We start from the raw sequence: 14,572 nt of genomic DNA, 5'->3' as shown, positions 1-14,572 counted from the left end.
CAAAATGGCGGAGGAGGGTTTTTTTTACCTTTACTGTGTGTAAACCAGGGGGAATGTTTCACAGCCGTAGAGATCACACTAATGGTTGTGATATAAAACAATTTGAACACTCTTACTAATATGCGCCACACTCTGTGAACCCACACCAAATGAGAATAACAAACACATTTCTGGAGAGTATTGGCTCTGTGGCACATTATAAACGCAGCATAGGGATTACCCATAATGCCGTGCATCCTGGATATATTATACACGCCCCCCCCCTTTACGTGCATTCCTTGAGGTGAGCGGGGTTGGGGGCGCGTGTATATTATATCCAAGAGTCACGGATACACGGCTTTATGGGTAATCCCTATGCTGCGTTTATAATGTGCCACAGAGCCAATGCTCTCCAGAAATGTGCTTGGTGTGGGTTCACAGAGTGTGGCGCATATTAAGAGTTTTAAAGTTGTTTATATCACGACCATCAGTGTAAAAGGTATGGCTGTTGACCAAGTATGCATTGCAATCTCGTATGAGAAGCAGCGAAACGCATGCGTCCGGCCGGCACGCAGACATCATGATGTAAAAGTGGGCGTGATGACATGCTGTAGAGCAGTGGTCCCCAACCACCGGGCAGCGGACGCAGAATTATTTTTTTCTTTTTTTTAATCACACTCAATTTTTTCCTGCATGCCATTGGTAAGTACAGGTGTGAGAAGAGGTTTTAAAATTATTAGCGCCTGCTAACTTTTATCGCATGCTTTGAATAAGCGCAGGAGTAAGAAGAGGTTTTAGATTAATTAGCGCCCCGGCGGCTATTCAAGGAAATACGCTAAGTTGAAAATGATTTGCAAATCATTGTATTCTTTTTATTTACAAATTACACAACGTGCCAACTTCACTGGTTTTGGGTTTTGTATAAAAGTGGCCCAGAGCATTCTTGAATTCTTCAGTATGTGGCCTTCGGTGGAAGAGTTTAGACACCCCTGATTCAGACTAGTCAGTGTACCGATTGTATCCCAGTACAGATTTAGTACACACTGAAAAGGACTGAACACGGCCATTATTGTCTGAATAGCTGGCAACACAAACAAGTAGCAAGATAAGGAAGGGTCTTGTCCACAGAAAAAGACAATGGCGGTACAGTCATAGTCCTGGGCTGCACAAGTCCTACATGCACTGGAGAGCTGCGGTTCATTGAGGGGAAGCATTTTGTACTGGGTCAATGTCTTCTAGATGGGGTCGTCCGTAAGGGTGCGTTAACTTACTGTTTCGAAGCAAGTGGCGGGAAAGAGTTGCTTGTCTTTGCCTTTCCTGCAAAACACCGGGTTCAACGTGAACAGATTCATCAAGCACTGCTCATTTGAAGAATACTGAAGCTCACCTGAATGGTTTCTTTCCACTTCTGGTGAAGCAGTTTGGCAAAGTTCATGTCCATCTGCACGGCATAATCGTCAGACGAGGAGGTGCCTGAACATTGTGTGGGCATCGGTTAACCATGCAAGTCATGGACAGGCTTTAAAGCTACAGCTTGCGTAGTTACCTGGTTCTACACCCACAGGGCCAAACAGCTCAGTTAGCTGCAGGGCCAGTTCAGTGGGTATTTTCAGCTCCAGACTCTGGATGTTCAGAACACTGCTGCCTCGCTCTGCCACGCCACCTCTTTCCTCTTTCTTCTGTCTTTCTTCTCTCTCGAGCTCTTCCAGCTCAGCTTGCAACAGCCGGTGGACCTCGTCCATACTAGCAATGTCATCTGCAGTCTCAACACTTGACTCTTCCATTGCTTCTTTGTCTTCATCTTTGTCCAAAGCTGGTAGGCTTGGATTGTGTGAAAGCATATCAAGCTGACTTGGAGAAACTGCACCTCCTAAACTTAAATCCGTGTCTGAGGTCCCACCCAGTGTCTCACATGCAGATGGTTGAAGAATGTGTCCAGGCGGCTCTACAGAACACTCATCCCCTTCTTGAGTTTCTAATGTTTTTTCTAAAGGTGTGGTAGGCTCTTCCAGTTTGACGTGAGCAACGTCCTCTTCCAAAACATCCTCATCTCTGAAGAGCTTTTCTCCAGAGTCCAACAACAAGTTGGTTGTCCACTCCAAGTCCTGCTGACATTTGTCATACAAGTCCTCTAATGTTTCAAAAGGGAGTAGTTTAAAATGACGACTGAGAATGCCGAGGCCTTCAAGGCGGCTTTGGTATGCCCCGAATTCTCCATCCTCAACCTGCGTGCTTTTCTCGTGCACCACACGGTCCGGTACGATGTTGCGAGTGGACGGGTGAACTGCAACTGCGGCGGAAACTGCAGATGCAAGCTCCGGCACAAAACGCGAAGAGTTGGCGCATAGGACTGTGAATTCACCGACAGCAGTGTCTGGTGGGTGGTCCGGACGGTTAAGACGCCAAAGAAGAGCAAAGTCCTGAGGTTCAGTCTGGGTGGGGCACCCTCCGTCTGGAGAGAGAGGCGTTGTGGGTCGCGGGTGAACGTCTTCTTTGGGCTTGGCGGACAAGTCTGGTTTAGGGTTGAAGCCGGTGACGCAATCAGGAAGGGTTATGCTACTGGGATTTTCAGGTGTGTTCAGTGAAGGAGCTGGGCAATTATGAGTGAAGGTGAGGGCAAGTTTGCACAGTTTCCCTGATCTGCGACCCTGACGGGGCCTTTCCCCTTGGGTGTCTCCAATGAGAACACAGCTGCCTTCAGAAGCTCGGCATGAGTCCCTAGGATGGCTGGTGTCCAGCGGAAGTGTCGCCTCAACGCCTCCCTGGTCTCTGCAGTTATTACCGTTGTCCTCATGCTCAGTGTCTTTACTTTCTTTCTTCTCTGTATCCATAGCCCACAGGCTATTTTCAGTTCTTTCACACCCTGTTGTCTCATTTTTAAGAATCTCCTCACCGTTCTTGTTACAGTCAGCAGTTGTGCGTTCCAATAAACAAGCTGGTGAATCACCTTTATTGCTCTTATCTGTGTTCAGGTTCAACAGGCTCTCCTTACTCTCAGGCTTGCAGCCAATGGCTTCTTTAATCTTGTCAGCTGCATCCAACTCCAATCCGTTGCATAAAGAAAGAGGCGATGAACACGAAGAACCTGATTGGCAAGTAACTACACCAGTCTGAATGAGGTTGAGAAGCTTCTGGAACTCTGTGAGATCAGGTCCAGCCTTACCTTTGTCCATGTCTTTATTTACTTGTTTCGACAAGTCTTTATCATCACTGGCTCCGTCTCTTTCCTTACGCCTTACCTGCCGCTGCTCTAAGGACCCTTCAGACGGCCAGTCCCCGCCAAAATAAAACACCTTAGAATCATCCCCATCGTCTCTTCCTACTGCTGATTCATCTTCTCCCTTCTTCCGTTCTGTTCCCGTTGCCAAGACATCTGACTGGTTAATATCTTTTACCAGATCTGCAGAGTGTCTCTCAAACAAATCCCACTCCTCGCCTGGTCTTTGTACCCTTTTTTTAACGGACTCAGAGAAACCCACTGAAATGTCATCCCTGGCGTGGTTCGTCACGGATTCCACAATACAGTTAGAGATAGTCTGATCTCCACCTGGAAGATTAAGGGCATCCAGCTCAGAATCCAACGCCGCCAAATCCAGATCATCGTCCTTGTCCGAATGTTCAGAGTTTACCACTGAGGTTGCAATTGGCTGAAAGTTGAGCAAATCCGTTGACGTGCGGTTGTCTGCCAACTTGCCCACCTCACACACATGACTTATAGATGACACATCAGGAAGGGATGAATAGTGATGAGGGCGGCAATTCTTCATGGTCATTCCAGGTTCACTGACAAGGTCAGGACATTTTGCATCAGGAGTCACACACCTGAGGGAAGGACAGTCATGATAAATTGTCCAGTTGGACCCCATTAGCTTAACTTCAAACTGCTTGGAATCGATTGCATAACAAGAAGGAAACATTTGCCAGCAATACCAAATTAAGCCAACCCCCGGAGTGTCAAGGTAATGTTATTGTCTTTACAGCGACAGACTAACTTTGATATTCCTTACATAGAGGAAAAAGGTCTATCTATACCTTGTGTGGTGTGGTATGGCATGCTCTTTATTGTCAATGCACATTCCATTTTTACCACAAACCCGTTTATAATTAGACAAACATTGTACAGGGAACAGAACAGGAACGGTGATGGGTTGTCACTTAAGGCTTCCCGTGAAAGGTTAAAAAATAAAAAATATTTTATTTTAGACTGTGCTCCTATTTATGGGGGCCCAGTCCAGAGTGAGAAAAAAATTCCATAGCAAAGGACATACATATTACGACACAGGAGTCAAACTCAAGGCCCGGGGGCTAGGTCTGGCCCGTGACATCCTTTTATCTGGCAATGATATGTCAATATAGTACTTCATATTTTCTCACTAAATGTCATTGATTTTTTAAATTTTGACAGAAAAAAATACATGTACTGCTTGAAATTGCATACCTTTTAAACTTTAATAGTATCCAACAAATATTACAGTATATTATCATACTTTCCAAACATGTTTTTGTCTAAATAAAATTAAATGAAAATACTTAACTTTACAGCAAACTACCCATCAAATTGATAGAAATTACAATACATTTTACGTTGTTCTTTACAGCATATTACTGTAAATTGAAAACAACTACTACTGTTTTTTTGCATTAAAATTCTGTTGACTGTGTTACCAGTTTTTGACTGTAAAATTCAGACTTGTTTTTAACAGTGTATTACCGTAAATGGAAAGACGTTACATTTGTTTTTACGGTAGAAAAACTGGCAGCGAAGTTGCCAGAATAGGAAAATAACCTGTACTGTTTTTTCCATTAACAATATAATGTTGTAAAAACCAATGTCAATTTAACACTAAAAACTGCCAGTTTTTTCCGTAAACACCCCCCAAAAAATCAGTGGTACTGTTTTTCCATTTACCATAGTGGTTAGAGTGTCCGCCCTGAGATGGGTAGGTTGTCAGTTCAAACCCCGGCCGAGTCATACCATAGACTATAAAAAAATGGGAGGCATTACCTCCCTGCTTGGTACTCAGAATCAAGGGTTAGAAGGTGGTGTTAAATCACCAAAAATGATTCCCGGGCGCGACCACTGCTGCTGCCCACTGCTCCCCTCAACAAGGTTGATGAGTCAAAAGCAGGGAATAATTTCGCCGCATTTAGTGTGTGTGTGACAATCATTGGTACTTTAACTTTAATATATAAAAAACACACAATTTTACAGTAACATTTTCTAAATGTAAAGTTTTTACTGTAAAATCGACCGTCTACTTAAAACAATTAATATAATTAATAATGAAAACCAGAAGCAAATTCATACATTATTCACGGTTACAAGCAAAATTGTACCCAAGTAAGAGTACTGTTACTTTAGAGATGTATTCCTCAAGTAAAAGTAAGGAGTAGTCACCCAAATATTTACTTGAGTAAAAGTAAAAAGTATGTTGTGAAAAAAGTACTCAAGTACTGAGTAACTGATGAGTAACCTGTTGGTTTAATGATAACGGCAAAAAGTAATGCACAAAAACATAAAAATAGCAATGAACAAATTCAGAGCCAAGAATATCTCTTAAGCAACTAAAACAATAATATATATCAAATAATATATATTTGGTTTTACACTGCATTGGAAAAAAAAATTGACAATGAATTTTACCTCTGCAACCTCATTATACTATTGGCTAAGTTTTATATTCATAAATGTAAGTTTCTCAAAACCCGACCTGTTTTTTGAGCCTTTAAATTTTTTTTAGAACTCTACATTAAAACACAACCAAAAAGCTGTGAAAACGATGGTGCTGTGTTCCAAATTTAAGTTATTTACTGAGATTGAGTGAGCCTATGGCTTTGCACTTTGTTTGTTTTATATATATATATTTTTTTATTTTTATTTGCATTCTATTTTAGTTACTTTGAATTTACAACCCCCTGGTACTGTTTTGTACGGTTTTTGTACTGTTTTTGTATTTACTTTGATTATTATTTTTAACTGTTTGTAAATGTTAAATTTATAAATAAAGGTTTATTAAAAAAATGTTAAAAAAAGTGCAGTTAATCATGTGACCGCCTGGTTTGATTGGTAAAACGGAATCAAACGTCACCAGTGACTGCATTTGATTGGTGAAACGGAATCAAACGTCACCAGTGACTGCATTTGGTTGGTGAAACGGAGTCAAACGTCACCGGTGACTGTATTTGGTTGGTGAAACGGAGTCAAACGTCACCAGTGACTGCATTTGATTGTTGAAACGGAGTCAAACGTCACCAGTGACTGCATTTGATTGGTGAAACGGAGTCAAACGTCACCGGTGACTGCATTTGATTGGTGAAACGGAATCAAACGTCACCAGTGACTGCATTTGATTGGTGAAACGGAGTCAAACGTCACCAGTGACTGTATTTGGTTGGTGAAACGGAGTGAAACGTCACCAGTGACTGCATTTGATTGGTGAAACGGAGTCAAACGTCACCAGTGACTGTATGTGATTTGTGAAACGGAATCAAACGTCACCAGTGACTGCATTTGATTGGTGAAACAGAGTCAAACGTCACCATTGACTGCATTTGATTGGTGAAACGGAATCAAACGTCACCAGTGACTGCATTTGATTGGTGAAACGGAGTCAAACGTCACCAGTGACTGCATTTGATTGGTGAAACAGAATCAAACGTCACCAGTGACTGCATTTGATTGGTGAAACGCAGGCATGCGATAGATCCTACTTTGAAGGTCTGTCTGACAAACCAAAACAAACAAAGCGTGCATTAACAGATCAATAAAAATCAGTAGCGAGTAGCGAGCTGAATGTAGATAAATGGAGCGTTTCTTCTCTATAAATATACTCAAGTAAAAGTATGTTGCATTAAAACTACTCTTAGAAGTACATTTCATCCCAAAAGTTACTCGAGTAGATGTAACGGAGTAAATGTAGCGCGTTACTACCCACCTCTGACCCTCTGATGGCAGCTACAACCTCAATGAAACCCACTTTGACATCCCTGCTCTAAGGGAAATGATATAAAGTGCAAACAGGACGGGCCCAAGAATTGATCCTTTGGGGACTACACAGTCAAAGGATGAAATTTGAAAGACCTGAACCACTTCAGAGCAGTCCCCCTGACACCTACATAGTCTTCCAAACCAGATAAAAGAATCCTATGGTCAACTGATTCAAGTCTAACAGCAATTAAATGGCTGGTCAGTCAAAAAACTTTACAGAATATGTGTCATGATCAGCACTTACTGCACATTTCTGTTCGTCAACTGGAGGCGCTGTTTCCTCTCCGGGATCAATGAACACATGATGGACTGGACTGACACGAAGCGTTCATATCCATCCAGCATGCGTCGAATGGTTTCCACGGGCACGTTTTTTTTGCATCGTCTACATCACACGCAAAACAGACAGGACTCACTGAAATGTAGTGTTATTATAATCCCTCTGATTTGGCTCACCTCTGCAGCTCTCTGGGCTTGTGCCTCCACCAAGTGTCCGGCTCCCGGAACAGCACTTTAAAATGATGTTTCAGCGCCTGACGTAGGAAAGCAGGCCATAAAAGCGGACTTTAAAACAGATGCCATTTGATTTTGCCACAGGAGAGGCTGACTGACCTGGGCCACGTAGGGTTTCATCTCCCAGCCTTGCATGTTTGTGTTATCAATGATGATGGGATTGGCGCCCCTCTCGAAAGCTTCTTTGGCTATTGGGTGAAGTGGAAATAACAGAGGGAATAAATCAAGTGGGACCAAGGAAAAAAAGCGCTGTTTCAGAGCCAAGGTGGTTTAACGGGGCAAAGACGTGCAGTGGAACCCTCCAGAGTTGAACACAATGCGTTCTACCTCTACCATTTTATTCAACATATACACACGTCGACGGCGTGTGTGTGTGTATATATATATATATATATATATATATATATATATATATATATATATATATATACAGTGAGGCAAAAAAGTATTTAGTCAGCAACCAATTGTGCAAGTTCTCCCACTTCAAAGGATGACAGAGGTCTGTAGTTTTCATCATAGGTACACCTCAGATGTGAGAGACAGAATGTGAAAAAAAAATCCAGGAATTCATATTGTAGGAACTTTAAAGAATTTATTTGTAAATTATGGTGGAAAATAAGTATTTGGTCAACCATTCAAAGCTCTCACTGATGGAAGGTTTTGGCTCAAAATCTCACGATACATGGCCCCATTCATTCTTTCCTTAACACGGATCAATCGTCCTGTCCCCTTAGCAGAAAAACATTCCCAAAGCATGATGTTTCCACCCCCATGCTTCACAGTAGGTATGGTGTTCTTGGGATGCGACTCAGTATTCTTCTTCCTCCAAACACGACCAGTTGAGTTTATACCAAAATGGATACATGGATGATACAGCAGAGGATTGGGAGAATGTCATGTGGTCAGATGAAACCAAAATAGAACTTTTTGGTATAAACTAGGGATGCACCGATTAATCGGTAACCGAATATATTCGGCCGAATATGGCAAAAAAAAGCCACATTCGGCCTTCGGTGGAATGAGTTAAAAACAAGGCCGAATAGTGGCGTGTGACGCAATTTTTTGACGCGGTGACGCAATCAACCAACGTGCAGTATAGGTACCTGTATAAGTGTATGAGGTTACAAGCACACACTTATTGAGATTTAGTGGGGCCTCTGTTTACATTATTAGCCTGTTGTGTAGGCTACCTGTATAAGTGTATGAGGTTACAAGCACACACTTAATTGAGATTTACTTGAGCCTTCTGTTTACATTATTAGCATATCTACTGTGGCTAAGCAGACTTTTGCCAAAAGGACAATAATTCATTTGTTGTGGGTTTATCCACTTTAATGCACTTTATTTTTTTGGGGAATGCATGTTTTGTTTGAAGGCCTAATATAAATGAAAAACTGTGCTTTTTTGAAAAGCAAAGACTACTGGAATATTAAAAAAATGTCAATATTCAATAGAAAATTACTTTATTTGAAAAACATGTCTAAATATTTATTCTAGGCTATTTATGCAATATTTTAAAAAATGGTGAAAAACTGCATTCATTATTCGGTATTCGGCCTTCGGCCAAGCGTTTAAGTTTTATTCGGCTTCGGCCACAAATTTTCATTTCGGTGCATCCCTAGTAAAAACTCAACTCGTCATGTTTGGAGGAAGAACCCCGAACGTACATTGAAAATACACGCAACCCTAACTTAAAATGCCAGACATTCGAGGCATTTAAGAAACTCCACCCGGACAGCCCCGCAAAAGAGGACATATCCCGTGAAAAGAGGAGGTATGGTCAGTCTATCATAGCCCAGTCGTTGCTAGCATGCCGTGTGTTGTAGTTTTTTTGATTGATTGTTACTTGTATTAGTATATTGCACAGTACAGTACATATTGCGTACAATCGACCACAAAATGGTAACACGCGGATAAGTTTTTCAACTTGTTTAAGTCGGGGTCCACGTAAATCAATTTATTGTGCCTCGGTGTGCACGGTTTACACATCGTGCGGTCCGTGTCGTTGAGTACACCTTCGAACCGAACGGCAACCCCCGTACCGAAATGGTTCAATACAAATACACGTACCGTTAAACCCCTAATTGTGACACATTCAGATTTTCCACGAATGAAAAACCAACTCTGGTCTGCTTTTACCTCGCTGGTGGTTCCACTCGTGAGCTTCCCCGAGAGCAGTAGGATCAAACTGATAACGTCCTTCACAGGTGAAGTAGTCGTCGGTGCTCAGTACGACGCCACCTCTGTTATGTTCCAGAAACGCCCTGGAGATATGGGTGACCAAGTCCTCAGTTTAGGATACAGTGGTCATTAGGTGATATTGTTCATTCCTTACCGAGCTAAAGTGGATTTGCCAGATCCCGGTGCTCCGCGTAGCAACACCAGCACCCTGCCTTCCAGACGTAGCCTGGCCAAGTGAGCGTAAGGCTGTGCGGGGACGGCGCCGGAAGCCATGGTCCGGGACGTGGGAATAGCAGCAGGAGGTCGAAGAGGTGCTTGATATCTCCAAGCGTAGGGATGTCCAACTTGCCGGGGCCAGTTGGGAGGTGCCGCAGGGGTGATGAAGCACGGCCGCTGGGTTCCATAAAGGCAGGGAGAGAAAAACGGCGGATGGAGGTTCCACGGTGGTGCAGGCATCGGAGCCCCTCTGACTGAATTGTCCGAATTGACATGTGATTCGTTTTTTTTATACATCTGGAACGCAGAGGGATGTCCTGCGGATGCCAGACGCAGAGAAGCTTGTGATCTGTCTGTAGGTTCTTTCGGTTTTAGAAGCGGAAAATCCACAGTGGAATTTTGGGCCTTGGTGCCGGGCAGTTCAATCGGAGAGGAGGCTCTAGACGGCACCAAGCCCCACCCACTCTGAGGCTCCTGGTCAAGGTGAGGCAGCTCAGGGAAGACCTGTTGGGATGGAGGTAAGGAACTCTGTTGTGCCGTCAGTTTCTGGAGCTCCTGCTCAACTTGAAAGTCCAACTCTTCTGTCAGGATGCTGGTAGACAACGGCGAGGTGACGTGGTCCGAGGAGGAGTCCAGCACGGGTTGAGAAACGGGGCTAGGACTCAGCAGGGCTGCAGCCGTGCGCTCGAATCCCGAAACGGGCGATATAACAGGAGCTGAGAGTTCGGCAGCGATAGACATTTCCAACAGGGCGTCCATCGCACTTTCAGCTGCAACACAAAAGTCAACATTAGATTGTTAAAAGAGGTCATAGTAGGATTATGTAACACACTTCCTTCTGAACTACATCAGTGTTTTCAACCTTGGAAGATGATCTAATTTCACCTACTTGGGTTGAAAAAATGTTTTGCAAACCAGTAATTATAGTCTGCAAATGATGTGTTATTGTTGAGTGTCGGTGCTGTCTCGAGCTCAGCAGAGTAACCGTGTAATACTCTTCCATATCAGTAGGTGGCAGCCAGTAGCTAATTGCTTTGTGGGTGTCGGAAACAGCGGGAGGCAGTGTGCAGGTAAAAATGTGTCTAATGCTTAAACCAAAAAATAAACAAAAGGTGAGTGCCCTTAAGAAAAAGCATTGAAGCTCAGGGAAGGCTAGGCAGAAAACTGATGGCTACAAAGTAAACAAAAACAGAATGCTGGACGACAGCAAAGCCTTACTCTGGAGCAAAGATGGCGTCCACAAAGTAGATCCGAACATGACATGACAATCAACAATGTCCTCACAAAGAAGGATAAAAAAAAACTGAATTATTCTTGAGTGCTGAAACAAAGTAGATGCGGGAAACATCGCCTTAAATGAAGACATGAAACTGCTACGGGAAAATACCAAAACAAGAGAAAAAGCCAACAAAATAAGAGCGCAAGACAAGAAGTAAAACACTACACACAGGAAACCAGCAAAAAATTCCAAATAGATAAATATACTTTGAGACAAGAGCTATAGTGATGCATGCTTGCTTGTGCTTTAAAGTCATATCCAACAACTGCGACGACGACTTTTTACTGTCAACTAAGTTTTGTTTTTTAATGATGTCTGCTGGTGGTGTGCCTCTGCATTTTTTCACCGCAAAAAATGTGCCTTCGCTCAAAAAAGGTGGAAAAACACTGCTCTACATAACATGTCATGGTGCTTCTTTGCTCAAAAAGTTGCATGGATGAGGTTGGAAAAGCGTGACGCATCAGTCCAGAGAAAGCATCTCCACTGCTCTAGAGTCCAGTGGCGACGTGCTTTAAGCCACGCTTTGCATTGGACTTGGTGATGTATGGCTTAGATGCAGCTGCCCGGCCATGGAAACCCATTCCGTGACGCTCTCTGCGTACTGTATGTGGGCTAATTGGAAGGTCACATGAAGTTTGCAGCTCTGTAGCAAATGAATGTGCAGAAAGTCTTTGCACTATGCGCTGACCCCTCTCTGTCAGTTTACATGGCCTACCACTTCGTGGCTGAGTTGCTGTTGTTCCCAAACTCTTCATTTTTCTCATAACAAAGTTGACTTTGGAATATTTAGGAAGGAGGAAATGTAATGACCGGACCACGCTGGAAATCACTGAGAGCGGCCCATTCTTTCACAAATGTTTTTAGAAACAGTCTCCATGCATAAGTGCTTGATTTGATACACCGGGCCAAGTGATTAAGGCACCTGATTCTAATCATTTGGTTGGGTGGCCAAATACTTCTGGCAATTTATATATATATTAGGGATGCACCGATTAATCGGTAACCGAATATATTCGGCCGAATATGGCAAAAAAAGCGGCCTTCAGTGGAATGAGTTAAGAACAAGGCCGAATAGTGGCGTGTGACGCAATTTTTTGACGCGGTGACGCAATCAACCAAGGTGCAGTGACATTGGGATATGTTGTGTACCTGTATAAGTGTATGAGGTTACAAGCACACACTTATTGAGATTTAGTGGGGCCTCTGTTTACATTATTAGCCTGTTGTGTAGGCTACCTGTATAAGTGTATGAGGTTACAAGCACACACTTATTGAGATTTAGTGGGGCCTCTGTTTACATTATTAGCCTGTTGTGTAGGCTACCTGTATAAGTGTATGAGGTTACAAGCACACACTTAATTGAGATTTACTTGAGCCTTCTGTTTACATTATTAGCATATCTACTGTGGCTAAGCAGACTTTTGCCAAAAGGACAATAATTCATTTGTTGTGGGTTTATCCACTTTAATGCACTTTATTTTTTTTTTAAATGCATGTTTTGTTTGAAGGCCTAATATAAATGAAAAATTGTGCTTTTTTTGAAAAGCAAAGGCTACTGGAATATTAAAAAAATGTCAATATTCAATAAAAAAAATACTTTATTTGAAAAACATGTCTAAATATTTATTCTAGGCTATTTATGCAATATTTAAAAAATTGTGAAAAACTGCATTCGGTATTCGGTATTCGGCCTTCAACCAAGCGTTTAAGTTTTATTCAGCTTCGGCCACAAATTTTCATTTCGGTGCATCCCTAATATATATATATATATATATATATATATATATACACAGTGGGGCAAAAAAGTATTTAGTCAGCCAGCGATTGTGCAAGTTCTCCCACTTCAAAGGATGACAGAGGTCTGTAATTTTCATCATAGGTACACTTCAGCTGTGAGAGACAGAATGTGAAAAAAAAAATCCAGGAATTCACATTGTAGGAATTTCAAAGAATTTATTTGTAAATTATGGTGGAAAATAAGTATTTGGTCAACCATTCAAAGCTCTCACTGATGGAAGGAGGTTTTGGCTCAAAATCTCAGGATACATGGCCCCATTCATTCTTTCCTTAACACGGATCAATCGTCCTGTCCCCTTAGCAGAAAAACAGCCCCAAAGCATGATGTTTCCACCCCCATGCTTCACAGTAGGTATGGTGTTCTTGGGATGCAACTCAGTATTCTTCTTCCTCCAAACACGACCAGTTGAGTTTATACCAAAATGGATACATGGATGATACAGCAGAGGATTGGGAGAATGTCATGTGGTCAGATGAAACCAAAATATCACTTTTTGGACATTAACACATTCATGTTTTTTGAAGTAATACCTTGTTGTTCTCCAACGCCTCCTATAAGTACAACAGTTTGGCCAACAAAAATAAAGAGGAGTGACACCTCTCACATCCAATGAACATGTAACAACACAAACTACAGCAGATGACTAACTGTATGGAGCCATGTCAACAAAATTAAAAATGAAGTCAAAGGTCAAAGCAATCAAAGCTTCCAGGAATAAACAAAGAACATGTTACACAAGACCGGAAGCAAGCAGACCTCACCAAGGCTGCCTCAGCGTTAGATCATTAAATGGTTTGGTTTAAATCGCTTCTTTGTGGTCTACATCAGTGTTTTCAACCTTTTTTGAGGCAAGGCACATTTTTTTCATTAATAAAAATCCGGAGGCACACCGCCATGTACTACCAGTCTGTGGTTGCCAGTGTTCTGTTCTGCAAACCCCGTTTCCATATGAGTTGGGAAATTGTGTTAGATGTAAATATAAACAGAATACAATGATTTGCAAATCCTTTTCAAGCCATATTCAGTTGAATATGCTACAAAGACAACATATTTGATGTTCAAACTTATAAACATTTTTTTTGGTGCAAATAATCATTAACTTTAGAATTTGATGCCAGCAACACGTGACAAAGAAGTTGGGAAAGGTGGCGATAAATACTGATAAAGTTGAGGAATGCTCATCAAACACTTATTTGGAACATCCCACAGGTGTGCAGGCTAATTGGGTACAGGTGGGTGCCATGATTGGGTGTAAAAACAGCTTCCCAAAAAATGCTCAGTCTTTCACAAGAAAGGATGGGGCGAGGTACACCCCTTTGTCCACAACTGTGTGAGCAAATAGTCAAACAGTTTAAGAACAACCTTTCTCAAAGTGACATTGCAAGAAATTTAGGGATTTCAACATCTACACTCCATAATATCATCAAAAGGTTCTGAGAATCTGGAGAAATCACTCCACGTAAGCGGCATGGCCGGAAACCAACATTGAATGACCGTGACCTTCCATCCCTCAGATGGCACTGTATCAAAAACTGACATCAATCTCTAAAGGATATCACCACATGGGCTCAGGAACACTTCAGAAAACCACGGTCACTAAACACAGTTCATCGCTACA

The 14,572-nt window shown here is 42.2% G+C and overlaps 1 protein-coding gene across 1 annotated transcript in view; it reads right to left on the bottom strand.

The window, feature by feature from the left end:
* The window catches only part of LOC133561249 (NEDD4-binding protein 2-like), a 32,686-nt gene that overhangs the window by 12,084 nt on the left and 6,030 nt on the right, over nucleotides 1–14,572 (bottom strand). Inside the window, exons 2-9 of the mRNA XM_061914602.1 lie at nucleotides 9,816–10,647; nucleotides 9,620–9,744; nucleotides 7,580–7,668; nucleotides 7,424–7,500; nucleotides 7,212–7,352; nucleotides 1,526–3,801; nucleotides 1,367–1,452; nucleotides 1,251–1,296 (exon numbers count right to left, since the gene is read on the bottom strand). Coding sequence (XP_061770586.1) covers nucleotides 1,251–1,296; nucleotides 1,367–1,452; nucleotides 1,526–3,801; nucleotides 7,212–7,352; nucleotides 7,424–7,500; nucleotides 7,580–7,668; nucleotides 9,620–9,744; nucleotides 9,816–10,647 — 3,672 coding nt within the window. The remainder of the gene's footprint in view (nucleotides 1–1,250; nucleotides 1,297–1,366; nucleotides 1,453–1,525; nucleotides 3,802–7,211; nucleotides 7,353–7,423; nucleotides 7,501–7,579; nucleotides 7,669–9,619; nucleotides 9,745–9,815; nucleotides 10,648–14,572) is intronic.

This window comes from Nerophis ophidion, linkage group LG01, assembly GCF_033978795.1.
Source record: "Nerophis ophidion isolate RoL-2023_Sa linkage group LG01, RoL_Noph_v1.0, whole genome shotgun sequence".
Lineage (NCBI taxonomy): Eukaryota > Metazoa > Chordata > Actinopteri > Syngnathiformes > Syngnathidae > Nerophis > Nerophis ophidion.
The sequence above is the reverse complement of the archived record's forward strand: the minus strand, read 5'-3'. Positions and strand labels throughout refer to the sequence as shown.